At 44.0% G+C, this 26,162-nt stretch overlaps 1 protein-coding gene across 2 annotated transcripts in view; it reads right to left on the bottom strand.

Annotated features, from left to right (window-relative positions):
• Positions 1-20,603, bottom strand: part of RTEL1 (regulator of telomere elongation helicase 1) — a 67,575-nt gene extending 46,972 nt beyond the window's left edge. For both annotated transcript variants that reach the window (XR_009755325.1, XM_061554156.1), the window contains exons 1-17: positions 20,423-20,603; positions 19,076-19,201; positions 18,541-18,712; positions 17,455-17,548; positions 16,286-16,367; positions 14,930-14,990; positions 13,973-14,042; positions 13,018-13,102; positions 12,748-12,813; positions 12,379-12,532; positions 11,265-11,297; positions 10,854-10,929; positions 9,611-9,708; positions 8,596-8,651; positions 8,339-8,392; positions 7,680-7,770; positions 2,531-2,663 (exon numbers count right to left, since the gene is read on the bottom strand). Coding sequence is in view for 1 of the 2 variants with exons in the window: in XM_061554156.1 (XP_061410140.1) it covers positions 2,531-2,663; positions 7,680-7,770; positions 8,339-8,392; positions 8,596-8,651; positions 9,611-9,708; positions 10,854-10,929; positions 11,265-11,297; positions 12,379-12,532; positions 12,748-12,813; positions 13,018-13,102; positions 13,973-14,042; positions 14,930-14,990; positions 16,286-16,367; positions 17,455-17,548; positions 18,541-18,712; positions 19,076-19,177 (1,427 nt within the window). In the remaining variant the exon portion in view is untranslated. The remainder of the gene's footprint in view (positions 1-2,530; positions 2,664-7,679; positions 7,771-8,338; positions 8,393-8,595; positions 8,652-9,610; positions 9,709-10,853; positions 10,930-11,264; positions 11,298-12,378; positions 12,533-12,747; positions 12,814-13,017; positions 13,103-13,972; positions 14,043-14,929; positions 14,991-16,285; positions 16,368-17,454; positions 17,549-18,540; positions 18,713-19,075; positions 19,202-20,422) is intronic.
• Positions 20,604-26,162: the final 5,559 nt, after the last annotated feature.

The raw sequence follows: 26,162 nt of genomic DNA, 5'->3' as shown, positions 1-26,162 counted from the left end.
TCAAATAATAACCACAAATTGTCACACTTCACCAAACTGCATTGGTGATGGAGGGCGCCCACTGGCAGAGCCAGTGGGGGGGGGGGGGTGGGTTGGCACGTGCCCCCCCAATGATCCGATCTAAATCCCTAATTTAGATCGGATCATTGGGGTATATTAGTAATAAATCGGCATTTAGCGATCCCCACTGCCACTGTGTAGCATATTATTGTGCCAGGGACTCTATGAGATGATAGGACAATAGTCTGAGTCCATAATTGGCAATAAGTAACGGCAAAGCAGTTATAAGTGACTCAGAATTGTGCGCAGTTGCGTATATAGTACACGACTTCCCTGAAGGCATACCTTCAGCGAGCACGATGGCGATCACACACGGTTCGAATTCGACCCTCGATCGATGGCTGCGCCATCGCCGCACATGCGTCGAATAAAAAGCAAGGGACAAGACTCCTTTCATTTTTCATTGCTGGAGGGGTTGCCCCCCCTACCTGAAAATCCTGGCTCTGCCATTGAGGGGGCCAATTTAATTGTGAACAACTTTCAAATCCAGAGGTGACCAAAACATTGGGGGCTGGCCATACAGGTCAGCTCACTGATGCTTGGCATCTTACAGAGCCTTGCCCTATAGCCTCATTGGCATACACGTTTCAACGTTGTGTTTTCACATTGGTGCCATCATCCGGGACTGGTCGGGTAGGAGAGAACTCCAAAGGAAATGTAGGTGGCCTCCAGGTTCAAGCAGTACTCTAGTTTAGCCTAGGGTATCAGGCTCCCTTGGATCTTTGCTAATCATTGAGAATGCTGACACGGCAAAAATAAATTCAATTAACTGCGCTTTGAGTAGCAGATGGAGGCCACTTTCAGAAGCTTCTTGTGCAAAGCCATCAACCGTATTTATTACACGTTCCAACGGAGCATAAGTGGGCTTAAGCAATGGGTTCACATGTCCCTTTAATGCTAACAATCAACAACTACACGATGGGGATGGGGAGGTATTTTTAGATGCTCCATTTCACAAGTCTCTTTTTTTGAAGCGAAGTGAAAAATGTACTTCCCTAAAGAGAGTATCCCACTGCAGATTGAGTGTAATTATGAATTTACAAGTGGGTAAAGCATGCAGCAGGAAACCACTGTGGATGTAAAACAAGGAGAGGAAGATGCGATGGGGCAGGGCATGTGCACAGGATGAACGAAGGCAGCTTCACAAGACAGGCAATGGAGTGGCACCAACAGGACACTGACCAAGTGGAAAACCTAAGCCAGATCGTGGTGAAGATGAGAATGTGAGAGCAACAACAACCGCCATTCGCCACTAAGTGGCGGTGACATCATCCACGATGCGTGTGACAGGCTATGTGCACCTTGAGGCCACGTGAAGTGTCAAACTCCTGCTGGCAGGAGGTCACGGGGCAGACCCAGATGCCACAAGGTCGACTGAGACTGGCTGATGCACCACCTGTGCCCCCTACTGTGCCAACTTGCTGTGCTTTATCCACCCGGCGCTCCGCTCGTTGTGGTGAGCGTCACTCCTCCGCCCTACGTTGTTGTTGGAGGCCGACTGCCTCCAACTGCCCAGTAGCGTCCTTCACGAGTCTCCTCCACAGAGGCCGATCTTGACACCGCTGGTACCAGTCATCGGCAAGTCTACTCAGCTCCACATTCTTCTGTACCACATCACTCCATCTCTTCTCTAGCCCATGCCGCAACCGTTTAGCCCCCTCGATCCGGCCAAACAAAAGCTGTTTAGGCATGCGGTGGCTGGGCATGCGGGCTACATGGCCGTCGTGGTTTTGTCGTAATTAATTAAAGGTGGGGGGGGGTTACCAGCCCCTTGTACCTGTCCAGAGCCCCCATTTGGCCGCTGTGGTGGTTACAAACGCCATAAGGGAAAAGGCCAATCTAAATTATCCCTCCCCCCACGGCACTGCCGACCACAGCGTAGCCGCCCGGGAAAACGAGGAGGTAGGGGGTTGTTTTTGCCGGACCATGTGAGAGCAGTCCTTGAAGCACACACGGCAACCCTGCGTAGAGTTCGTGGGGCATGTTGGGGCTGAGTGTAGGGGTCACTTAGAAGACAAGGGACCACGCCCATAGATATAAGAAGAGGGGGTGTGCAGGCAAAACATGTGGGGGATAGGGCATTGGGAGAAAACCCCAGTGGCGGGAATGAGGAGATGGCATATAAGGGAGGAGGAGACAAAGGAGGATGGGCTCCGAGAGAAGAGGTCTCGTCGCAAGGATGCGTGTTTGTGCCCTACAAAGCGCTGGTGTTGGTGTTGCTTGGAACAATAAATTTTCCCTTACAAGGACAACACCTGTGGACTCCATTTCATGTGTAACAAGGGTAAGAAATAAAGCTAGAGTGTGAAAATGCTATAAGAGTCAAGCTTGGAGGTTAGATAACGTTATAACAACTGCAGTGACACTGAATTTACAAGTGTGGTGGCATCATTGGCATTAGCCATGATGACCTCTTGACCTTAATAAATATAAAGTTGCCTTCCCATTCGTGCCTCCCGCAGGTACTCACATCTGCAGCTCGGCGGTGAAGGAAGCCATGGGGGAGAGTGTTCCGCTGGTGAGGATGAGACATCGCACATTTTGCTGCAGCAGCTCCTTCATTGTGTGGCCCGGGCTGAAGCACCAGTAGCTGACGACCTTGCCTGTGCACAACGAGTGAGACACACGCGCAGGCACGGGGTTATTGGGGCGTCTTTGGTGGCGACATGTTAACTACCTTGCCTGGTATACGGGAGGTCGTGGGTTTGATCCCGACCCAGACGCCCGTATATTTGGAGTTTGCGTGATTTTTCTCCGGGTCCTCCGGTTTCTCCTTCCACATTTATAAATATGCGTTTAAGAGGATTTGGCCGCTATAAATTTCCATGTGATAAGCCACTTTGTTGAGCTGTCATTTGTGGCCAGGTTACTGCTGAAAGAGAGCTATATAGCTCACTGGGCCTTACCTGGCATAATACAAGTTTTTTTTTTATCTTCCACAACTCTGCAGATAATAGGATCAACAAGTACGCGGGGAGAGTGACACTTTATTTGAATCTCATTTTACTTTTTATATATATCTGGAGCGCCTTTATGCAATTCTGTTTTGTTATGTTATCAAGAGGGTATTTTTGATCATATATCATTATGTACCCAATATTTGTTGTCAATGCTATGGTTAACTTTTGCTCACATGTTGAAACTTGTGATTTAATTATCGAGAACACGCGCTAAACCTCCACCTATTAAACAAAAACATTTAATTGATCAGGGAAATATCATTGAGCTATTAGATCTATTTCAGAGGCAACCTGGCCACAAATGATAGCTCACCGAAGAGGCTTATATCATGTGTGGGAATTTATACTAGACAACGCTCTAAATGCACGTTTCTAAATGCGGAGGGAAAAAACTAGAGGACCCGGAGAAAAATCAATGTGACCATGGGGAGAGAGAACACGCAAACTCCAAATATACAGGCGTCGGGGTCGGTATCAAAACCACGACCTCCTGCGGGGGTGATAACATCTCGCCCCAAACCAATTACTGCAGGGCAACTTCACACATTTTGCAAGGGTGGATTGCTCTACGACCTCAGCCCAAGGGTCCTCAGTACTCGGCTACCACCCAAACAAGGCGACCTCACCTACACACACCTCCCGCTAATCACCCTTGATCCCACTGTCTTCTCTCTACATCACCAACCGAGCACTCACCTCCCTGACACTCACCACACGTTACACCGCAGACTCCCTCTCCCCTGCTCGCATTACAAACATTTTAGTGACGATTAATTATTAATGCAACTTTATCCCCTCGACTTAACATGACATGAGAAATGCGCGAGGGTTTCAACACACTCGATTGGCCCACCAAGCCAAAGACAGCATTGGGGAAAGAAATAAGACTTTGTCCATCAAACAGCTGATCGAAGGACCTGTGTAGTAGATGCTGCTTCAATTGATTGCATCACTAGCAGCCTGTGAGCAAGGGCTGCGATCAATGGGCAGGGCACACTGCCGTGCCGACATGAGGCAGAACGTAGCTCCTATTGAACGGTGCGTTCGGAAGCAGAGCGTCTCGTCAAGGCAGCCAACGTCACTCACCCGCTCGGCCAATGAGCGCGCGGCGCACTGGGCCTGTGAACAACCGGGAGTTCGCCGGAAGGTACGGAGCCTCCGATTGGCTGGATATTTTGACGCGCCCACCTAGCACTCCGCCTGGCAGCTCCTCAGACCCGTTAGCTTCTGTTACGGTGCGCTCTGGGCTGACAGGTCATTTGACAGAAAAGCGCTCTGGGGCACTCTGTCTATTGAACGCAGCCCAAATTCATAAAACTCCTTTACTTCGCATTAACTTACATATAAAAAGTTAGGCCTGTCGATTAATGCAACTTACCTTTCTACGATGAGAGATTTTTACGTTAAATTAATTTCAAAAACAACTTATAGGTTCTTTCCCCCCCACACAATACTCATGTAGGTAATACGTGTTAGTCTTGCATGCTTTAAAAACATATTTACCAGTAAATTTACAACCCCCCATCTCCAGCAATATTGCAACTGTGCTCAAAGGCCATAGTGTGTTGAGTAGTAGTAGATTTTCCAATTCAATTCACACTTATTATCTACAATGTGACGCACGTTCTCACCTACCCTGTAATATATACATGTTCACATATTGCAATCAAGCCAAGTATTTTTCAAGTGAAATTCCAAATATTCTAAAACTGCTTTTTTGATTGATAAAACACAGGGTTATTTCCCCGAACATCCCAGTCAACCTCAAGATTGAAAAAATAAGAATAGGTTTTAACCTTTCTGGCAATAAAACAGGTGTTAAGATGTTCAAACACCAAGGAATCAAGTTCGTATTAAACACACACACTTGTGGTGAACATGATCTGATAATATATGCATTGTCTTTGAAACTGATTGGCCTACACCAGAGACAGCCTTCTTTAGGGCCTCGTCTCACCGGTGTCAGACCAGAGAACGCCAAAAGGCGAACAGCATGTTTACCAAAAGCACGTGTGGTTAATGCAAACCCGATTCCTTGCAAAAGGTTTCTATTTGGTGTTTGAACATCTTAACGCCTCCTGTTTTTTTTTATTTAAAGCTTTCGTGACTGCAGGGATTCATATTCTTGGTTCTTTCGGTAAAGTCACGTAGAAGGGAAATAAGAAAATAATACAAATATTAAAAAAAGATTTTTTATTATTTTATTATTTCCCTTTTACGTGACTTTACCGAAAGACAGTCCCTCCAGAAAAACGCGATTATGCGATCGCAAGATTCCACGCAAAATCAGCCAAAGTCCGCATATTTATGCGGGGCGCGCGTTTTTTCAAATACGCCGCACTTTCGCCGCATAAATTGCAGATTTCCGCGCGCAAAATATGCGGGCTTGCATGATTTCATAATCCCCGCATTTTCGTTGCAAAAAGTCACATATATCTTAGCAGAAAGTTGAAAAATGTTGCGTTTACTTCACACAAGCGCAGCCATTTCCCCTGTTGCCATGGGAACGTTATGAAGTGTTAGAGGCTACGTAGTTAGTTTTATTCAGGAGTTTATGCAACTTTACAGTTGTAAGATTGCACTTTTTTGTTAGTAGTATGTAAATTTACATTACTGTAAGACTGTACTGTTACTGTATTGCTTACGTTACTGTGCACTGAAAACACTTATTTTAACAGAAGATGTCTGTTTTGTATAGCTACCTCTGTAAAACAGGAAGCACACATTTTATTTTTTTATATTTTATTAATTCATTTTTACAGAAGTTGTAGCATATTCATTTTGTAAAGCTACAGAACTTGTTCGACTCAATGTTTTGTAAGTTTGAGCCATCTTTTTGTTAAGGTCTGAAATAAAACAAGATGAGAACTTAAATATTCCCAGCACTTTCTGTGATGTAGTATGCTTGCTTATCATAGGAAGTAATAAGAAATGACTCTTTACATTAAAGTAGTAGCCTAGTGAATAGGGTGTTGGGGGAATCACTTTTTTTTCTCTTTTTCATCAAACCGCAGTTTTTGCAAGTTCCCGCAATTTTTGCAAGTTCCCGCAATTTAATCGCATAAAATTGCATAAATATCCCGCATATTCCATCGCATTTTTTAAGAAAACGTGCCGCATAATCAACGATTTTTGCCCGCAACAATCACCAAAAAACTCCGCGTTTTTCTGGAGGGACTGGAAAGAACCAAGAATATACCTCCTGTTTTACTTCCAGAAAGGGTAAAACCTATTCCTATATGTTTGTACTTTGATACTGGCAAAAAAGGTCTCATTTTGTAACCTCATAAGTTCAACATACATATTGGAATAATGGCACAACCTAAGTGGCCTCTCCATCTCCGAGCACCCCATTGGTGTATAAACCCATGTGACGACCCAGCATGCTCTGGCAGACACGGCCAATAGGAGAGTGCCACGTCATATGGAGCACGGCTTTATAGCCTCTTATCTCTCCCCAGCAGAGTTCCCAAGCAATCTGAGGCTACACGACTTCACACAAACACGAGCCAAGAGTGCAAGGGTCGTGCCTCCCATGATAGAATGTATCATTGTGTGCAGCCGCCTTCGTACAACATTTAATAATGATTACTCAAGGATTATCAGCGGCTATTTTAAGAGTCGTAGCTAAACGTACCTTTAAATAGTTTATCGTGAATATACGGACTGCAACAATCAATACGCTACATTAACGATATTATTTAGCGACATTAAATAAATTGCACGCCTCGAGAATGCAATTGCCTTGAATATATATAATTAGCGATCACCTGCACGAGCATATTTAATCTAAATTGGCATTAGAATATTGTGTGCTTGTATGTCTGGCCGTTGGACATTCAACAATTCTTCATCCCATTTTCAATTGTACCAATTCAGGATTACCACTGAAATCAAGATTAAATTATTTTTCATCTCATCTCTGCCATCCTCAATGTATCTATTGCCTGTCCCGTCTGTTATGTCTGATTCATTGCAACATCCTAAAGGTATACTCTTTGGTTCTTTCGGTAAAGTCACGTAGGTATAAAATAAAATAAATCACGACGTTTTGGGCGCAACACAAGCGTCCATCGTCAGGTGGGATGATGGACGCTTCCTGCAGCCACGAAAGCTTCAAATAAAAATCCTAAAGGTATGTTGACGTATAATTTGCATACATCATAAATAACAGATTCTTGGACGCACAGATTCTTTCGAACCTCTGACGAGCGTGGTTGGCTACGTGCAGTGCGAAAGAAGTTGAACATACATACACAACCTGATGCAAACACTGGAAATGTAAACATTGATTTCAATTGAGGGATCGATACATTACAGGGAACTTCGGGAAAAAAAATTAACACTTCTGAGAATTTGCAACAATATCACAAGAAATGTGCCTCCGGGCTTTGGAGACGACCTGGAGAAGATTCCAGGCATGTGTTGACAATGATGGCGAACAAGTGGAAACTCTTTGACTTTTTGAAGCGATTAACATACATTTGTTATCGTGTTATAGTGTATTCTGTTCTTTTTCCATTAAAAACGATAGTCCCATACAAGTGTTCACATTTTGTTGAAGCACCCTGTACACCACACCCTGACATTCTGCTGCTGTTCATAGCCATACATATCGGAGTCCTACAGAACAGCGAACTGCTTATTCTGCTACCTCACCTTGTTTTTTGGCTGAAGAAGCCGCCGCCCAGGGGTCTGCTTTCTGCTGCTGCTTCTTCTTCCAGTTGCTGTCATCCATGCGAATGTGGACCTGCCAAGGGTGCAGATGTCTCAGCTCTTTCCCCAATTTTGTACCACAAACTGCAGATGTCTGTTTAATGAACTATGCACCGATGACTGGCGAAGAGGGCCAAAAAAAATAATTAGTTTTGCAAATAAATAAATAGATCTCAAAGCGTCTTCCAAGAATCATGTGGGCACCAATTCAAGTCCCAAGCGTTTCCACAACCCATAACATACAAAGGATCCCTGCAGGTTATCCATCAGCCATCAAACTGTCAATTCTCAGCCAAAAACACCAAGGCAGGCAGGTGTGCCAGCCAAAATCCCAGGCCTGCTCTCACTGACGCAGGTTCAACTGCACCTTAGAGGGCTTCACCCTGACCAGGTGGTTTAGAGGTGAGGATGCTGAGCATTCCGATAGCCCCTCCACAACACGAAGAGTTGCGCACTGCTCTGTAAGGAATCCAAATGGACACTTAATGTCACGTGATGACACAATAGCCTAATCGGGATTAAGTTGGAAATGTATTTTTTTAAGGGTTTCATCGCACAAGGCTATGGCTGAAATTCAACTTGGTTGTGCTCATCCAACTTACCTTGTAATAAGTCTCCATGTTTGCCCTTTGTCGGTTTTCGTGTGAAAATGCAATCTGTAAAGTTACAAAAGGAATTTGGAATAACGGTAAAAGTTAAAGACCCAATAGAGTAAAGAAAAGACAAATTGTTTCGAAAAAAATGTTCACGAACTCAGAGTACAATTTGGCTATGGTCCTACAAATAATTTGGTAACTCAAACTATTCTGAATGTAACAAAAATACACAACAGTAGAATACAAATATAATGGTCACATGCCTGGAAAGCTTCCAACAGATTCTGTATCCCAGTCGTGTTGTTGAATATCCCCGTCTCTATGAAAAAACACGAGAATCCATAGGCAGCCATCAATGGCAGACAACCGTAGGTGGGTGGGTAAAACATTATCTCTGGAGGGGGCTGATATAATTTAGGAAAGTTAATGAAAGACATACTCTTTGGTTCTTTCGGTAAAGTCACGTAGTTAGAAATAAAATTAAATAAAACAAATCACGACGTTTCGATCGCAACACAGATATTTTGCTGTGACGGTTTCACCTGAAGACGGAAGCTTGTGTTGCCTCCGAAACGTCGTGATTTTTATTGTTTTATTTTTATTACTTTTACCTACGTGACTCTACCGAAAGAAATAAGAGTATGAATCCTTGCAGTCACGAAAGCTTCAAATCTAGAATTGCTAAAACCAACGAGTTGCCAGCTTCGTCTCAAGCGGAGCACGTAGTAGGCTGACAGCCGAAGGGCGTGGGTGTTCACCGACTGCGTCAATCTACCGCGTGCTCCACTCGTTGAGCCCTCGCCCTCTCGCCAAGTCGAGCTCAGAGAGGTTTTACTGCACAGCACGTGTGTGAAGACAAGCTGGTAAATATATCCGAAGGGACTCAGCCCTGTTAGTCCTAGCCACCTGCCACCGATGCACACAAAATAAACATTATAATTACCTTCCAACTATATTACGTTGTTGTTAAGTTCCCATTGTCAAGTCACCAGACGCAGCACAGCAGTCAGGAGGCACACAGCCATAAGATAATTTACTCTGTCAGGTTTACACGAAAACGGTGGTCCCAAGTACACCCCCCCACAAAGCACCCCTTGTAGCTACTTCCATGCACCACGATTCCAATATACAGAACCCCACAAAGAGCCCAGTTCATATTCATTGAGTATGGAACATTCCCAAATAAACTGGACACATTAGTATCTAAAGCAGACAATATCAGAGTGATGCAAATCGCGTGTAGCAGATGCCAATTGGAGAGGTTAACAAGTTACTCACTGATGGTGATCGCTCCCACGATGCACTCCAGGCCGTCCATGAGGTTTTTCATGATGTGAGACCCAATGCCCGCCCGCTCAAAGAGCTCAAACAGGAAGCTGGGCACACACAATGCACGGCGAATCTCAACACTGAGCCAGCTGTGTGGTTCTTAGGCTTAACGAACAGATGAACAATCCGTTACCTCCTCTGTGCATGTGTATAATCCGCTAATGAATGAGGGCCTGTCCATGCCCATGTGGGTTATTTAACCATAACGCACCATGCTGGTCATTGCTGGTTTGTGCAGGTGGAGAACACAAATGTGGAAGCAGCGAAGTACAGCTCAACAATGTTATTTTGTGCACTGGCATCTGCTGCTCACCCATGTAGCCTCACAAGCCCTATGGTGACTTGTTTGTGCATGGTGGTCAACCATTGAAGGGTTTCCCCCGGGTTCAACCCCTTCTTCGCTTCAAGATCTGATGAGATCGAACCCACTGGGTGATTTGGCCATAAGCATCAATAGAAGGATGAGAGATGCAGGACCTGTTGCTCAAATACAATAAATAAAATTATATTTCATATAAGTTTCAAAACAACTACAAAAGAGGAGCAAATGTTGCATATGTATAATGCTGTAGTTGATTTAATGAGCCCATATGCACTCAAACACACCCTTACAGTATTTCCTCTATTGTCTGTTACAATGCAAGTCGATTGCCTGCAATGTGAAAACTTCCACCCTACGTTCCTCTTTATCAGCTCACAAGTTTTGGCAATGCTTCCACTTGATATCCATAGTATGCAGTACACAGGGGTATGAGGATTCTGGTTTCCTCTGCTTGAGTTACAGCTCTTCAGGCAGGGCCCATATACCCATGTCGACAGATCAATAACCCGTCAGGATATTGACATGCTTCCCTGAACAGCAGCTGCCGCCCAGTGCTCGCAAATTAGCGCAGATCATCACCAGCCAATCTCAGCGCTGCGGGGGATGCCGGAGGATTGTCACCGCATTGTTCAAACATTCACCCTCCGAAGCACCACGTGTTGACGCCTCAGTAGTGATCAACGCAAGGGGAGCGGGACCCAACGGAAGCTGCCCAGTGCTGTGATGCAGCACTAATTCCCCACAGCACGTGCTCAGTGCTGCGAGAATGCCAGCGGAATGTCACCCACCCCATTAACCTCGTGTGATCAACGCGGAGAGAGGGGGTGTCAGAGGCATGGTATGCTTTGTGGACGGTGGGCGATGATGTACCTGCCCTGTTTGGTGATGCCACCCCCCCTTGGCAGTTCCACAAGATCAATCTCTCGTTCCAGGTTCAGCAGCAGCTCTGTGAACATTTTTGCATCAACCATTAAGTCACAAGGCCCTCTCAAACGAGGCAATATTTGCATTCCATCAACATCTTCTAAAAACTGCTTAGTGGCTCAGCTATACTTTCACGGCACCACTTAATTACATGGGGACGTGATAACTATATTAGAAAAGTCACACTTAAAGAAACAATTACAAATGTTTGATAGTCCATGCATTTAGAATAATGGAGTATTTCAAATGTATTATATTATTACAGCAACACACACTGCTTATATGTGCAGGCATATATTCATTCAAATAAGAAATGAAAAGAAAACAAATTGAACAAAATATTGAGTAAACACTTACGCTTTATATTTGCAACGTCCTCTATACTGACATCTTGAAAGACAAGAAAACGTGGGAAACAAGCCAAAGAGTTAGACAAGTTAAATCGACAGCAAAGTACTTGTGGTCACCATATTATTCCACGTGTATTGTACCACAGTTGTAGAAACCTCAAAATGCAGTGTCTGTGGTTTCAAATGTGGTGCCTGTCGTTCAACTTAAGCAAATTAAATAAATACGAGAGCACAACTGAATTCACCATAGCACGTGGCCACTGGCTCCGGCCACCTAAAGGGGTGCCCCCGGTGGCAGGATGTTATCTCCCTCGCCTGGTATACAAGTTGTGGTTTTCAATCCCGACCCTGACGCCTGCATATATGGAGTTTGCATGCTCTCCCCGTGGTCACGTGGGTTTTTCTTCCGGGTCCTCTTGTTTTATAAGCCACTTCACTAAGCTATCGTTTGTGGCCAGGTTGCTCCTGAAAAAGAGCTATATAGCTCATTGAACCTCACCTGATAAAAAAATATAGTTTAGTTCATAGTTTAAGTTCCACTAAATTATTTGAGCAAGACGACCCCTTGACCTTCCGATATAAAATAAATACAATGATCACTTTCCACTTGAATTTACACAGCTGGCTTTGGGCCGCCACAAGAATTGGAAGTCACCCCCACCCCCAATTGCTTTGTCTTTATATACAGAATAATTAGGATGAATATAAAGACAGTTTGGGTCTTTGGGGGTTTATTTAACCATCCTTTTGAATGGGGATTGGAGAAGCCAAGGAACATGGACGTGGAAAGATGCAAGTATATTGCACTCATGGATTTTTATGTACTGCCCTCTGCTACCCACCATGTAGCCCCCATAGCCTATAATACCTGTGGTGGCCATCCATCCAAGCAATTGTCAGGCTCAACCATGCTCAGCTTTAATTATCTGATTAGATTGGGCACATTCCAGGTGATTTTGTCACAGTTTGTGTTCGAGACTAAGATGAGGTCATGTATGTTGACAGTAGCCAACCGTGCCAATCGCATCTCCGATAAGGTAAAATGGCATTGGGTTATGTGCAGCATGTGTTGGTGAGAGGCATGGGGGTGGCGGGGCATAGAGGGAAGAAGAGTCACATGCCGGATGATGAGCCGTCGCCGTTGAATTCGTCCGTTGACCTTAGCAGCCCCTCCTCCTTCACCTTCATCTCCAGGAAGTGGGAGACTGCGTCTATGCTGGACGCCAGCTCAAACGGGGTCAGGTCAAAAGAAGCCGCATTTTCGCACAGCCTCTCCTGCAAGTGAGCAAAAACCATCACAGATACAATGTTTGCATGTGCCCCACATCTCACGTACGTATGGTGCAAAGGAAGCTCAACAATAACATGTTAACAAATATATAGATTTTTTCATATTGCAGCACAAGAGATGAACACGGAAATTAAACTCATTGCACATCAGACGCTGATCAAGGAACTAGCAATTCTTTGCTGCAATTGGTTTTACGTACCACGTTGTGGGCTTCATCGAAGATGACGATCTTTCCGGAGAGATCGATGCTGTGTGCTCGCCGACTCTGCCACATCGATCAGTTTGTTAAAAGGCATCGAGGTGGCTTTACCAGACGCAGAATGGATTACCGGGTTCATTGATTGCGAAAGGCAGTTGACGTACGGCATTGTCAATTTACACGCAAACTATTGGTGAATGTGAGCGTTCGGGGAATGTGGACACTTATCACACTTGACAAACTGCACGATGTACGCTCCATGTGCCTCACCTTTGTGTCGAGCAGGTAATTATACGGCATGAATACGATGTCGGCATCGTGCTTCAGCTCCTGGGTCATGAAGTATGGACACACCCTTGAATTTATCAAAGGAGACCACGAGAACAAGAGACGTCTCATTAAGCCTCTGCATAAGTGACGATCTCATACATGCGCATTGCTTGTTGATGTCACTTGTAATTCTGATATTTCGGAAAACTCCACGGTTAAGACCAAAAGCTCTTTATTATTGCGTTGTTGGATTCCAAACATAGATATTTGTATTCTTGTTTTTTTATTGTTTTTTATTATTTTATTATCTCCCTTTTACGTGACTTTACCGAAAGAACCAAGAATATGAATCGCTGCAGTCACGAAAGCTTTAAATAAAAAAATAGATATTCGTATTCATTAAATTACTATATCCACATTTAGGTCAGCATGATTAAATGTCTGCCTTTGACCAAATCTCCCCAGAAGGCTGCTGATCTCAACAGATCTCGAAAGCTGATTTGAGCCTAGATAGTGCTTGGATGCACGACCACCATGCATAACAGGTCCTCTGGGCTGTAGGGTGAAATTATAGGCAGCAGAGAGCAGTGAACTATAATCTATTGTTGTACTGTATTTATATGCTCCCACATCTATGCTCCCCATCTTTACCTGCCGACAGCGAGAAGCGTGAAGGTCAAATATCCCCACAATCCGCAAGATGTGGGGAGGCATTTATCCAGTAGTGGACGGATAAGGGTCGTACATGTAAACATATACAGTATACTGCTTACTTTGCAGGATAATGCTGTTGTATTTGTACGTAATTATCTAGAGGGCAGGTTTTAATGACACTGGGATTTTAAATGGGTGCCTGGTGCAGTAATGCATGTAAAATGTGCCAATGATTGCGGCGCATTCCTCAACAGAGTATTACTAAATGAAGCAATAAATGAAGCAATAAATAAATATTCACTGTTGTTTTTTGCCCTTCTTCACAAGTTCCTCCACGTCCATTATCCCGGCACTAAAATCCGTCTTCTTCTCTGTAATGGAAGGAAAAGTGGCATCAGCTGCTGTCAACACCAGTCAGAATCAGAAACTGTATTTAGACTGGAGAAATCCGACGAGCAAGACAAAGCGCTCATGCCATAAGAGGCAACACAATAAATCACTCGCATGTTTACTGCAACTGAATAAATGTTGCACATTGCAGCACTAATAATGCAGCCGATCCTCATCAGATCTCAGAAGCGAAGCAGGAATAGCCTGGATAGCGCTTGAATGGGTGAACCCCATGAACAAAAGAGAGGTGTGATAGGTTGCTGCGGGCAGTAGAGGGCACTGCAGAAACATCTGTTGTTGTTCTACACTTCTCTCCCACCTGTAACCCCCACGAATCAGGGTGGTGAAGTATGGTGAAACATCTCTCACTGCCCGCCAGACGTGGGGAAGCTCTCAACGAACAGTATAATGAATAAAGACACTGTACATCAATGCGCTGCACTACAAAACTTCAATGCTGTGTGTGTGCAGTTTCTGCCATAAGATGTTTGTTATCCATAAAAATGCATACCCCACAGGCAACCAATGACATTGCATATTTATAGTATTTAAGTTGTATCTGGTTTCATTGAGCAGCTTACAGTTTTACATGCAAATCTAATTACACTAGTCGCAGAAAATACATGCTCTCGGACACCTATGCACACAGCATGGCACAATCTCTCTCCTGTCGACATCGTCCCTATTGGAACGAGACCTTTTCAAAAATATCTCATCACACCCCTTGACCCTAACAGGACAGCGGCAGCTGCGATGATCTCTCCTAAGCAAGGTGCAAGTGCTCATCCAATGCGCCAAAGTGCATTCGCGGGTGCTTTTGGTGCGTCGTGTAAAAGAGCAGCTTGCTCAAAACGGACAGCACACTCACCTTCTACGTTGTTGTAGTAAACGCAGGACCTGCTGGTTGTCTTTGCACGGCACAGATGCACCTGCGGAGATGCATTCCACCCATTACCGTGCACAGTTCGCAAAAGGTCCATGACATAGCCTCCAAATGCTAACAACTTTTGATATCTCACATTCTGAGGAAGCATGAATATCAGCACCCATAAGGCATCACAAACTTAAACTAGTACCTATATACTAGGCTTATAACGATTCACTCCACTTACACACTCTGAAGCATTACCATGATTTTGGGGGTCACTATTCAATTAAATTATTGATTTGTTGAATTTTCAGTCTTGTTCATCTTGTCTGTTCTGTCTCATGAAAGCAGTCTCAGTCAATTTGTCTATGCAACATCTGCAAATGACTTGCATGCAGCATAACTAATCAACTCAAAGAAACTCTTCATTGCATTATAAGTGTATGAATATTTTAGTGAATTAATCATTACATGCCTACTATAAGATAATTCATACCGAATCACAAATGTGCTTCGTGTGTTGTCTGAAGCATTTTAGCAAACTAGGCTGTTTGAAATACAATCAATATTTAGGACCCATGAGGCAGAGGCACATTATATTCGCACAAGCCAAGATGAAGCCAACTGATTTTTGTAAAATAATGCAGCTTTTAAATGAAATTGGATAAAAACAAAATTTGATATGGTCACGTTATGAGATAATAGATTTTTCTATGTTAAAATACATTTAATTAGGCCTGGAAAATACATTTTATATATATATAAAAACATTGTGTAACAAGATAACTAGACAACCATAGAGAGTCAAGTTCACAAATTAAGTCTCTAATTGTTCTTGTAACAATCATATACTCAATTTGAAAACTCATTTCTTTAGAACTGCTTTTTGTGTTTAATTTGTTGTCCTTCCCCGCAGCTCCGATTACCACCGGTGGCTACATACGGTGCAAAACAAGTTCAACATACATCCATAAAGGAGTTTAAAAGTAGAGATAGGTAACCCTCTGGTCGGACTCTACTGGTTTGACACTCGGTCGACGACAGTGGATGATCATGAACTGCATTAGAACATCACACAAATTCTGCGGATACCCGATGCTCATGCGGACACTCAATATTACTCGACAGTATGAATGTAAAGAACTTCAAACAACATTTATAGAACTGCTTCCCTGTTGCTCATTTCCTGGAAACACCTCTGAAATTCACTCCGCATCTCCCAAAACTCTTTATTGAATGTCACAACCCAAGGTGATACTGTAAAATGTTCCTATTCCTCCATGCGATGTAATTTTGGCAGGCAGTCTTTATCATAGCCCTGGCGCCAGTGAACAATGCCAAGCGGTTGTTGCATACCTTCGCATGATTGCTCTCCTGCTTTACGACGTCCGGGTGAATGCACAGCTGTTCCCTGGATCCCAACACGCACACACGTGGCCTGTGGCGAGCACACGCGCAAAACAATGAGATGTCCTGTTAAGCCATACAGACTGTTGGGGCTCTTAGCGATCGCCTATTGAAGCCATCATGGCACACAAGCAGGTGAGATGAAGCCAGAATCACGCCCGGTCACCTTCGTCTCACCCACCACACTCATTTTACTCATTTTTAGGCGAAGTCGATCTCAGGGATGAATAGGGCATGTTCAAATGCCACTGATGTTCCCTGCAGTCATGAATTTAACTCAAGGTCGAGGTTTGTATCGATGTGCACTGACCAATGTGTCACCATTCCCCACATGCATGCTTACAAAGACAAATATCCCCCGTATAGCCTAACGGACTGTTTGGGTAAGTGCTGTTTGTGAGCACCTACAAAGGTCGGAATGGCAAAAGAGGGGGTTGGTGGGTGGCCAGCACCACGCCCGAGGCCGCCTTTGTCTCCCCAGTGGCGATGTTGTCACATTGCACCGGGTACTCATTTAAGGGTGAGTCGATTTAGGGGAGGCCCAGGACTGGTTCAGATAAGCGTCAATGGTGTTGGCCGTGAGCGTGAATCGAACCCGGGTCGCCGGGTTCGTAGCGCAGTGTGCTAACCGTTGAGCTACCGCTCCCCGTTGTATACATTCATACACACACATGCAGAGGCACACAATACTCAATGTGAAATGGTTGAGTTAAATTGAGTTTCTTGCATTCAAAGCAATGGAAACCATACACTTACCACCTAATATGTGCCAGCCTTCTTAAGTGCAATACATTGATTGTTTTAGGCAAACATTTTTGCATTGTCTGTGTCCCCAGAATGTGAGAATGTGTGCATCAGCGTGTGGGCTCGGGAAAGTTACATCCCGAGAAGAGATGGCTAATGGTTAAGACTGACGACAAAGTGGTAGTCAAAGTATAGAACATGCCCAGCAGGACATCCAGGTCAGAGATAGTGCAATTGAATCACATTTGTGCGAGGTGCACGGCGATGATTTTCAGAGGCCTCCATTCTGCAGTGGGCAGATAATGGCTGATGACGATTAATAAGACGATGTTTTTGTTACAATGTGTCCAGTATGCTTGTGTAGGCAATCATACTTGTAGGATGCATTTTTCAATTCGTTCATAGCCTGTGAAAGCTGGGAGTGGGTCCGGGAGGAATAGATGATCTTGGGAATGTTGCCGACGCCACCTGTAACAGGCAAAGTCACCAATCAATCTAAAACGCTTGAACAGTAATACAAATAACGCAATGATATATCCACCGAGTGACCAAAGCAGCTTTGAATGTTGTTTAAGCTCTGTAATTTATACTGAAGCCGGTTTGGGGATGTTACCATACACACCGAGTAGTCAAACGATATCCATCATTCAAAGGCAAGGGTTGGAAGATAGATAAAGTAGACACACAGTATGTGAAGCCCCAAAATGCACTTGGTTGCGAGGTGACCAGGAGATAGCAGTACAGAAACGGAATTTGAGAACACGTCTGTGCGGACCTTTGGTGTCGTATCCTTTTCTCCGGGTACCGTGGTTATCTTCCAAAATGCTAAATGTTTTTAAAAGGAAGTGGCCAAATATATAATTGCAGAACACTCTGGAAAAAGTCTCAAAGTTCAGTTGGGTTTTTCTTGATACATGTGGTATTATTGTTATTACATCAAGGTAAGAGGCAATGCTGAACAGGCATTAAAGTTGTATGGAAGAGTACAACCGTTGTCACTTTTATAGAATAATGTACATGCAGCAACAAATGCACGAAAATAGTTTCAACATTTCAAAACATCAGTATTTCTGAAGGAAAATTTTAAAAAATAACTGTTAACACCAGGGCACAAGCATTCATCACACACTTTACAACAGACAAGATTATATACAAAAGGCTAACGTTAATGAAACAGCTTTACTTCACTGGAGGTACCAATGACAGAATGACGAAGAGCATGTGAATAATAATAATGCCCTCACTGACCCCATGTCACTGACTTCATCTGAGCTGAGGTTCACCCCCAGAATGCATTGGGCAACCGATTACCCGATTGGGTGGAGACGTTCTATCACCCTGAAGAAGGGCGACTGTCCAAACCATCAGCCTATGCATGGATAATTTATCGTACACGTTGGCTGCAATTGAAAAAAAAAACGTGTGGCAGGGGACACATCTAAGATGAAATGTTACCGCACCAGGGTAGGTGATTGTGGCTTCGGCTTCACGTCCATCGTCTCCCCAGCTGTTCTGCTGTTCCCGTTGCCGCACATGCTGGCCCACTTGGTGCTCCCTCCAAGCCAGTGTTGCACAGAGAAGGCACAGCGTCTTGCCTGTACCCGTTGGACTCTCCAATATGCCATTCTTTCCCTTCGCAAGCCACACACACACAACCACATCACCTCGAGCTCTAAATGCAAGTGCCATCTGGAAACCAGCAATCCTAAAAAATGGTGCATGGCTTGCACAGTTATGCCTTATTAACAGCTTGTCGTGCGCACCTTGACCGCAAACATGTTGTCAAGTAAAAAAAAACACAAGTTATATCTTGAACCCCATTTTGCACGGGTACATTATAAAGCTTGAAATATTATAACCTAATTTTCATATCAAGACAAATTTTCAAGTTGTAAACTATTCATTTTTATTTTATCCATATGCCTCCCCGCCATTACCCTGGATAATCAAAAGTTGATAGCACATTAACGAATTCAAATATTGAAAGTACAATACCAGGTTCAGGCACTCGATCACTTGGGCCATGTAGTCCTCCTGGCATTTGTAGGGTGTAAAGGGGAAGCTCACAGGAATCCCTCCTATGGTTAGCACCGGCATAACCTTTCACTGTTCACAGCTCGCCTGTCAGTGAAGGCAGGAAGCACAGGTGAAGACAAGCTTGTCAGCTCTGCAATCATGCACAGTACAGTTTACAAGGACCCTGCATGTTTAATTTTTAAGAGCCACAGAGATCCAAATTGTGTTGCATCTGACATATCCTCGCTACGAAGTCACACACACGATCATTAAGTGTTGGAGCGATTGTGACACCCTGACCCTGCATTTTTTTCTCTGCCATGGACTCTTGTGATATATAAAACCACGATGGTATTGTCTTGATTTGTGGTTTTATTTAGATGCTGTATAAAATCCAAATTGTATTGGATGTAAGCAGTCCTGGTTACCCTTCCACAATTCGATTACCACTTTGTGGGAAACCAACATCATTGGTTGCACTTGGGATGGGACTCCTTCCCACCATACGAATGCGAAATTTCCCCAAATGGCCCAGCAATGCCAATGCTGATAAGCAGCATCACCACCGAAGACTCCGTTATCAGAAACGCTCCGAGTTTGACAATGTCAACAGGAACTTGAACGTCACTTATATCGCAGCACACAGCACTCGTGTCAAAGACGGCTGTGTATCGTCCGTGGCGTGGTAAGCCCGTATTTAAAGTGCCACTGCATTACACAACCATTGAGTGACTGAATAATTAATTTATTACAAGTCGATGAGTTATGAAAGCGAATGTTGAATGAGTGATTGAATCACGAATGCGCGTGAATACAAAAATAATGTGAACGACAAATGGGTAAACGAGTGAAATAATTTAATGACATTTTAATGAATGACAAATGAGTACGTGCACATTGACTGACAGTCCCTTTTGCAAATCTACTGCTTGATGAGGCACTCCAATACCTGTGCGGGTCATGGGTATTGTGTGACCATACTTCACCATGCTGGTCAATGCGGGCCGGCGAATGGAAGCATTAGTACGGTACAATGTAGTTTACTCACTGCCTTCTGTCAACAATTAGCCTCCTGCTGCCTCTATATAACACATATTATGCATGGTGGTAGACCATTAAAGCAAAACAGTATTCAGGTTGAACACTGTTTAGCTTCTTATATCGGACTAAATCTGGCGCATTCCGCCGTGGGCGAACTGGTAAGTGGATTAATGAGCCGAACGAAGGGAATTAGTTGAATTACTTGAATGAACCTCGTAGCGAAGAAGGCCTTAACGAAGAGCCCGTGGCTCCACGAACTGCTCCAGAAAACGCAGCAGCACTCACCCGAAGCAACGCAGCTCTAGACCAGAGGGTAGCACCTCGCCAGGAGGCACGGGGGGACCGGGGGGGGGGGTGGCGCTTTGATTAATTACTGATGATTTAATGCAATAAATATAAGAGAGTAGCCGCTTCCTTTAAGTTGCGCAGCAGCCTCCAAGCGCCTCCACACGCCGCGTTGCACCGGCGGATCCGAACCGCGAAGCCCGCCAACGCGGACGCGCGATGCACGCCGGGAGGCCTCGATCAGCTGTTGTGATGGAGAGAGGGGGGGGGGTGAGGGGGGGTGAGGGGCGGGGGGGGAGCGGTGGTGCAGCGGTTAGCGCTACGCTGAGCTACGAATCCGGCGACCCGGGTTCGATTCCCGCTCACGGCCAACACCGAGTGACGATTATATCTGAACCGATCATGGGCCTCCCCTAGGTCGACTCAGCCTCAAATGAGTACCCGGTGCGGTGTGTAGTAAACATCGACACTGGGGAGACAAAGGCGGTCGGGCGTGGTGCTGGCCACCCATCGCATCGTGTGCCGTGCCGGCCTTCATAGGTGCTGCTCGCTAACAGCACTTGCCCCTACAGTCTGTTATGGCTATACGGGGGATCTTTGGTAGGAAGGGTGGTGGGAGGAGGAGGGGTGGTGGTGGGAGGGGGTGGGAGGGGTGGGGTGGGAGGGGGGGTGGGAGAATTAATGAGGGTGGGGGAGGGTGTGACGTCAATAACAGGAGAACCAATCAATGGGCGGCTTCTGGAGAATGGCGGGAGATTTGAATTGTACGCGAGGCCGTCACGTGACCCGCGATCCTTAGGTTTCTTTGAGTACTGCAGTTTAGCACGTGCGGATAAGTGATTTTGGCTTTTTTTTCGTGTAACGATTTCGTTGGGTCGTTTTATGTCCGTGAGCATTTAAAATCTTGGTTATTTTTGCCGGAACGAAGGTAATAGATGAGATAGACGATGCATGAATAATTCTAGATTATACATTTTCGTGACTGCAAGGGTCCATACTCTTTGTTTTTTGTAGATAAAAACATAAATAAATTAGAAAAAATACTGTGACGGTGCCACCTGAAGACGGAAGCTTGTGTTGCCTCCGAAACGTCGTGATTTAATTTCTTTTTATTTTATTTTTTACCTACGTGACTTTACCGAAAAAACAAAGAGTATGGACCCTTGCAGTCACGAAAAAGAGTATGATACATGAATAATGAATGTGATAGTGCAAACTGAGACTCCCGGTGAGAACAGACAATGCAAACTCGAGTTATCGTGATATCGCGATAAATCGTACGATAAAAGGTCCACGATAAATGTATTGTGGTTTTGCTCACTTTAATTGAATAAAATGCGAAATTTCTTGACAAAATATGAAATAACAAAGTCAATAATTAACGTCATAAATAGCTTTTTGATTTAAAGCTTTCGTGACTGCAGGGATTAATATTCTTAATTCTTTCGGTAAAGTCACGTAGAAATAATAAAATAATATAAATAAAACAATTAAATTCTCACGATGTTTCGATTGCAACACAAACAATCATCATCAGGTGTGAAAACCACAGCTGGTTTATTCTTTTTTCTACGTGACTTTACCAAAAGAACCAAGAATATGAATATCATAAAATAGCTATTCTCAACTCTGCGATATGATTTTCTGAGTATTGGTAAATTGACTGCATGGCTAAAATAAGAAATCATAATTTTCGTTATATTTCTCAATTATGGCTTGTGTTCAGTGAAAATTAGTTTTCTTTTTGGTCTTGTTAGTTTGCACAATCCCACCCTGCAATTAATAGCATGTAACTAACGCCAATGCCGTCTGTATTGGACTGTGATCGTTCTTGTAAAAACTTTTTTCTTTTGTCAACGCGTGCATTCTAAGCCTTATAGATTGTAAATTGATTATTAGAAGGATTGTTGATTAACTACACTTGAATTACTTTTCAGCAATCTATTCATACTCGATTTACACCACTGAACAAAAAAACATACGAATGCGAAAGGATACACTTTTTAAATGGAATAATCGATATCCGTGAATAATCGAGTTGAAGAGAACAAGAAGGTTAACAGATAAACGTCAGACCCCCCCTCAAACATGACGTCACAAAGCTCTGCCCCCCCCCCCCCAGGTGCGTAACATCATTTATGGACGGCCCCAAAGTGCGTGCTAACGAATGCAAACCAGGCAAATGTTAATACAGATGCGCATACCGTGTCAACCCATACGGTTTATTCGTATTCTTGTACAGGGAAATTGCATTTTCAGGTCCATACGGCATACAGCTGTTTCAATACGGCCAAAAAAATGTGTCTGTTGCTCCCTTGTGATGGGACTTTGTAGGATGAACGTTGAGATTTATAAGGGCACGGGGTGACCAATAAGGTCTGAATTGATCTGTAATAAGGCAGTCAATGATAAGGGGTTGACAGGCATGGAAGCCAGACAGAACAAAGGGTATAACGACACCACATCGTGGAACTTTTACAGATATTTTCACTTTATGGATATCTAAGCAACTGGTGGTGCTCGATATTTAGAATTGTTCATTTAAGGTGCCTTGTGTCTGAAGTTGTGACCATTGTTGACCAGGTACACCCCTCTTACTAGAGGCTCTAGCCAGTGGTGAACTTCCACATTCCTATGACAAGGGCCAGACTGTCCACAAGACTACATCAAGGTGTCAAAACGCGTCGCCTACTTGGCGACGTACGAGAGAGGAAGACCTAACCGAGAATGTCTTGAAGCAAAGATGTGCGCATTGCTTGAGCACAATTAGCACAAGGCAGAGAGGAAAGTGGAAACGAATGGCGAGACGTGCAGTGAACAGCTACGGGCTATCTGCCCATGGATTGTGATGATGATGATGATAATGACTTGGCGATCTGCCAGCCTGTGAGTAATGGAGACATCTGCATATTACCAACAGCAAAGGGATAATCGTGTACACGTGAATTTTATCCAAAAATCTCTCCCTACTCAAATGAGCCTGGGGTGGGTTTTTCACCTTCGCTGGATATACAGTATCAATGAGATAGCCATAAATATTCCACATTACTATGGTGGGGGAAGTGTTTCTATGGCATAACCACTTGCGACTTTCATGCATCGAAAACAAATCTACATCTTCTTGGTTCTTTCGGTAAAGTCACGTAGAATTGAAATAACCTGAGGACGGCTACTTGCGTTGTGGCCGAAACGTCGTGAGAATTATTCTATTATGTTTTATTTTTATTATTTTATTATTTCAATTCTACGTGACTTTACCGAAAGAACCAAGAAGATGAATCCCTGCAGTCACGAAAGCTTTAAATCAAAACAAATCTACAGCTGCCTAAAATGATTATTTCGTAATACTAGGGGTTTCCCCCTTTTTTCTGGCAATAAAACTGAAACCTTTTTACAAGGATTCGTGTCTGCATTAACCACAATACCTGCAGTCAAATGCAAACAAAAAACACGATGAAAACCCTAGTATTATATTTTGATACTGGCAAAGGAGGTCCAATGATGTAGGATTAATTTGATTGTCGTCTAAGCGGCCTTGCCATAAATAACGCTTTTGCTTTTCTTTTTTGTTTATTGTGCATTGTCGTAACCCGGCTTATCTACAGCACTTGGATTAGTGTCTGTGTCTTCATAGGCATGATCCATGATCTCTCCACTGCTGGTTGAAGATTTTCCACACCGTCTACCATCTTCACGGTCTTGCGATGCCACAATTCATCTCGCCTGCAAATCCATGGATGAGTCCATCTCTTTCGTCATTTTCTTGGCCACTATCTCTCATTTGGCTACTGTTGGTATATTGTGTCTTATTTGGAAATTATTATCATTAATGTGTTACTATTCCTGTATCTCAGTCTAATTCCAAGCATGCTTCTTTGCATGTTTTTATTTATTTAGTTAGATTTGTTTTCCTGTCAATCGTATTAAGACAATAGTTTATGCGTATACACAGTATTATAAAAAAACATTGTATAATATCTTAAATATATTACGATAACGTGGATTGTATTTATAACACAATTCAGTGGTGAATATTGCATAAAGAGAGACCCTTATCTCGTTGAATACTGCGTATTGCAAAACGAAGATTCATTGTAGCTGGACTCTTACATGTTTATTTTAAATTGATTACAGTGCAGCACTGACTCAATGGGTCTTCATATCACATTATGAAAATAAAATACTAAATATTCCTGCGCTTCTGCATGATCATCAGAATTATGTTAGCAGAGTTATTCGTAATAGACTAATGGCACATGGAGATAGGTATACTGTGTCCCTTGCAGGACATTTGAATGATGGGGGGTGGGCTCTGCTGTTCACACTAAATACAAAGATCCCCCGTATAGCCTTAACAGATTGTTAGGGCAAGTGCTGCCAGCGACTAGAACCCATGAAGGCCGCCACGGCACCCGAGGGGGTGGGTGACCAAAACCACTCCCGGCCACCGTTGTTTGCCTATTGGCGAAGTTTACACACCGCACCAGGTACTCATTTTAGGCAGAGTTAACCTAGGGGACGCCCAGGACCGGTTAAAAAAACGCCACCACCCACTGCGCCGCCCACACTGTGTCGCAGTGTGCGTGGCGAGAGGGGAGAGGAGGGGGAGAGGGAGGTTATCTGGGCTCTGTACTGGCTCTTGGCTGCTCTGTGTTAATGGTTTCTGACGAGCATTGCTTCAAGGCACAGTGTTAAACGCGTGGGATAAACTTTGTTTTCCAAATACTCGACACCATGAATATTAAGAATCTCATGCGGTAGAATGTGTGTTTACAGGGCCCATTTTGCAACATTCTACATAATCAATTGTTTATGAAAATAATAATTATAATAACATTTAATACATTTGTTTTGTTTACTGCAAGTAAGGTTTGATCGATTGTATTAGAAAACCACACTACCCTTACAAAATGCACATCATGGGCAAAGTACTAGATACAATACTTGCCAAACATATAGTACTATACACATTCAGCAATACACTTCGGATTCATACAACGCATATATACAGCTGCATCGCGAGACGCGTGGACGCTCAATTAAACATTTAAACAGGAATACGATGAACGCTGATCGAACGATAACGGGCGTGAGTGAGTGTGTGTTGCGCGGGGTGCGGCTAAGTGGTTAGCGCACTGCGCTACGAACCCAGCGACCCGAGTTTGATTCCCGCTCACGGCCACCAACACCAGTGACGATTATTATCTGAACAGGTTCTGGGACTCATGTAGGTCAACCGAGCCTCAAATGAGTACAACACCAACTGCAGTAAAAGCATCGGCACTGGGGAGACAAAGGCAGCCGTGCGTGGTGTTGGCCGCACCACCCCCATGTAGATGCCCCAACAGTCTGTAAAGGCTATTCGGGGGATCGTTGCCTTTTTGTGATGAAAGGGTCTGCCAAGCGCTGCTGCTGCTGCAGTGCTCTGTTAAGAGGGCGTGGCACAAGATCAGCACCAAGGACAGCGCTTCCTATTCAACCCACACGGTGCTGGATTGTATTGCACCACTCAATCCGAGTTCTTGGCGACTGCCACGAAAAGTGTCCTGATATCACACACACGCCAACGCCCCTGCGTATGATATACACGTTCATGTTGTCTATACGTGTGATTTATACGCTCGTAATAATTGTTTGTATGTACTGTAAATGGCTCTAACTGTGACAATGCTGGTAATGTGAATAAAAAAATACACGATGATAATAATATCACAAGGCTTTGCTCACAAGCCGGTGCCTT

The sequence above is a fragment of the Lethenteron reissneri genome, chromosome 19 (assembly GCF_015708825.2).
Source record: "Lethenteron reissneri isolate LAM-NWPU_2019-01 chromosome 19, ASM1570882v1, whole genome shotgun sequence".
NCBI classification, from domain to species: domain Eukaryota; kingdom Metazoa; phylum Chordata; class Hyperoartia; order Petromyzontiformes; family Petromyzontidae; genus Lethenteron; species Lethenteron reissneri.
The sequence above is the reverse complement of the archived record's forward strand: the minus strand, read 5'-3'. Positions and strand labels throughout refer to the sequence as shown.